The sequence below is a fragment of the Pundamilia nyererei genome, unplaced genomic scaffold (assembly GCF_000239375.1).
Source record: "Pundamilia nyererei isolate P.nyererei 1_Seehausen unplaced genomic scaffold, PunNye1.0 scaffold00026, whole genome shotgun sequence".
NCBI classification, from domain to species: Eukaryota; Metazoa; Chordata; class Actinopteri; order Cichliformes; family Cichlidae; genus Pundamilia; species Pundamilia nyererei.
In genome coordinates this window covers 1583873-1587102 of record NW_005187427.1, presented here as the reverse complement: position 1 = coordinate 1587102, position 3230 = coordinate 1583873, and the positions used below count along the sequence as shown (strand labels likewise).

Here is a 3230-nt window from a genome sequence, read left to right as displayed (position 1 = left end):
TTTTTTCCTTTATTCTCAGGAGGATGAATAATGTGTTGAAATGTTCAGTACCCCAGGCTTTGTTTTGCTGTCGGTGTCGGATGAATTAAGGCGGAGCAGTAGACCCCATCACAAGCTTCTTTCATCACTCTTTCCCCCCTGCACCCCAGAAAACACACATTTCTCTGCAGCTTAAGTAGGCGAGTACCCCTCTCAGCCAACACAAGTCACAGTAACAGGGCCAGCGTATCAGTGCCGCTGCCACACCAGTGGCATCTTTAGCTTCATATTCGTGTGATCAACCCCGTGTGAGTTTTAGTCCAGTGCGTGGGGAACTTTACACAGAAACAAAGGAAATCTGGCACCAAGTAAAGCATTTAAATGGGGGAACAGAGGACCACAAACGGCAAGAATGGCACCTCCACAGCTTGTGTGCCAAACAGTCACCCAGAGAAGGCTGAAGAGGTGGAAGGAAGGGGGCACTGGGGAACCAAAGCCGAGTTCATATTGACTGTGATGGGTGCGATCATTGGACCCGGCAATGTGTGGAGGTTCCCCTACCTGTGCTACAGAAACGGAGGAGGTGGGTGAAAGAGACGCTCTTAGTCGTCAAGCACATTTTGTCCACCAGTATTTTTTTCCTCCGTGCGTTAGAACGAAAAATCCCGCCTTTCTTACAGGTGTGTTTTTCATCCCATATATCTTGTTCATATTCACGTGCGGGATCCCCCTCTTTTTCCTTGAAACTGCCTTGGGACAGTACACTAGCCAGGGGGGAATTACTTGCTGGAGAAGGATTTGTCCGCTCTTTCAAGGTAATTAAAATAAACTCCCCCAATTTTTTCTCCGAAATGTCAGTCATAATTTATATATATTCAGTGAGTCCTTATATTTGTCAACGGGCTTGTATTCTAGTCTATTTTTTATGCGTGTTCGATTATTCCCCTAGAAACACCGCTGAGACCGCCTCCGTGTCCAAAAATGGTCTCGGTCCAACAACAAACAGTGTTGAGGCAAGGTGCCAGAGGGGAAGTTGTTTACACTTCCAGTAGGAAAGTAATCACTGCTACTGGTAGAGGAAGAATGATAAATTATTTATGCTCATGTAAAATATTACTACACGCATGATTGTTAAGTGTAAGAACCACATGAATGCATTTCATAAATATGTTGGTTACATTCCATTTATATTCCTGCTTCATCGCACAACGACCTTATTTATATAATTAGACCTCTGCAAAGAGAAAGTGTTTACACAGTGTTTCGACTGACATTGCACTTGTATATAGCTTACGTCTGCGGTGTTTCCTTTGCGCACCTTTTAGCTCTCAGGCTTTAGGTGCTGTGCAAGAACAGAACAGTTTCAATAATTGGCCATTACCAATTTTATTTATTTGTTTGTTCATTTTAGGCATGGGCTATGCCAGTCACTTAATCATCGCATTCAGTGCAACATCTTATATTATAATCCTGGCATGGGCGTTCTTTTACCTGTTCCAGTCTTTCAGTGGGGATTTACCTTGGGCCACATGTGGACACTACTGGAACACAGGTACTACAGTACTGGTATATTCTAAAAAGCAGTGACTATTCTATGCATTGCTTGTTGTGTGCTGTAATAGTTTTGAATATAGAATATATGAAATATAATTTGAAGGCAACACCTTTGACACTGTAAATGGGCATTTTTACTTTGCTGATGTTTTATTTCCCTATACCAGACTCATGCTTGGACTTAAGCCATCTGAATCTGAGTATGACGTCCAGACTGAACACTACTCTTCCTGTTGTGGAGTTTTGGCAGTAAGCATATAGTCAACTCACACAAGATAAACAGAATGCTCCCCCCCCCCTTTCACTCCCCTCCCTTACTTGTCTCGTTCCCTCTCTCCTCCTTTCTTTATGATAATTTTCAGATGTTTTCTTTTAACTCTCCACTTCCTCCCACACTTTTTTTTGCCATCCGTCAGTCATCCAATCTAGCACTCAGTTTTCCTCCCTCCCAATTTCCACATGTCCTTCCCTTTCACCTGCCATTCATTTGTGGTCTCCCGGTCTCCCTCTCACCCACATCACTGCTCCCTTCATTTGACCAGGCGTCGGGTTTTAAAGGTCTCTGGTGGTATTGAGGAAGTTGGGGGCTTGCGATGGGAACTGGTCCTTTGTCTCATCCTCAGCTGGATTATCTGCTACTTTTGTGTTTGGAAGGGTATCAAGTCGACAGGAAAGGTTAGTAATTTAAAAACTGAACATCTTATTTTTTTAAAAATTTTCCTTTAAAAAAACAAACAAGAAAAGTCGTAATAGTATATCATAAAATCATTCTAAAAAGATTTTAAAAGTCCTGATAATGTGGCCTTGTGAAAGAATGTACATTAAAAAAATAACAGAGGATTTAACCTAGAGCCTTGTGGAACACCGTGCTTGTTGACAGCAAACAAACAACAAAAAACAGTGACTCAGTACAAAAAGCCAAGATGTCTGAATTAGCAATAAAAGAGCCTTTATTAAAAATCTAATCAATTTTTATTAGAGGGTTGCAGAATGTATGTATTTCCACATAAAATTTGTATACATCATTGGGTTGTTTTATATTTGAAGGCTAAACCAAGGTTATTAGAGCTAACTAAAACTAAACTAAAAACTAACATGAGGCAGCTTAGTTAACTAAAATAAAAATAAAAACTAGGCTTTTGAAAAAAAAGAAAAAGTAAAATGCTTTGTGAAATTGGAAATAAAAATATAATAAAATATTCAGGGACTCACTTTTAGTATTTGTTCATTTTAAAATTTCAAACTAGCATAATAAGGATTTGATGTGCGTGTTTATTGAGACTTTGGATTTCTAAGACTGACTTTCTGAAATCTTGCTTGTGACCTATGCTTTCTATATAATCTTAAAAAGACTAAAACTAACACCAAACAAATACAAATAAACTGAAACAAACAGAACATTTTCAACATTTTCAAACAATAGAGACTAAACTGAAATCATCAAACCCATTCTAAAAACCAAATAAAATGCTATATATAAAAAAAAAAATAGAAAATGCAAAACTATAATAACTCTGTGCTAAATGGGTATTGTGTTAGCTTGGGTAAAACTCCAACATCAGAAAAGCATAGTTTTATTCTCTGTTTTACTCATGCTTTAACATCTGGTCAAATTACACAGTATCAGCTGTATAATTGGCAATTAGAACCATTGATTCATGTATTTTTGAAGACATTTTCACATAGTTATAAAGCAA

The 3230-nt window shown here is 38.6% G+C and overlaps 1 protein-coding gene across 1 annotated transcript in view; it reads left to right on the top strand.

Annotated features, from left to right (window-relative positions):
• The first annotated feature begins 360 nt into the window (after positions 1-360).
• Positions 361-3230, top strand: part of LOC102209624 (sodium- and chloride-dependent GABA transporter 2-like) — a 6482-nt gene continuing 3612 nt past the window's right edge. Inside the window, exons 1-5 of the mRNA XM_005727931.1 lie at positions 361-562; positions 660-794; positions 1391-1531; positions 1701-1782; positions 2076-2208. Coding sequence (XP_005727988.1) covers positions 361-562; positions 660-794; positions 1391-1531; positions 1701-1782; positions 2076-2208 — 693 coding nt within the window. The remainder of the gene's footprint in view (positions 563-659; positions 795-1390; positions 1532-1700; positions 1783-2075; positions 2209-3230) is intronic.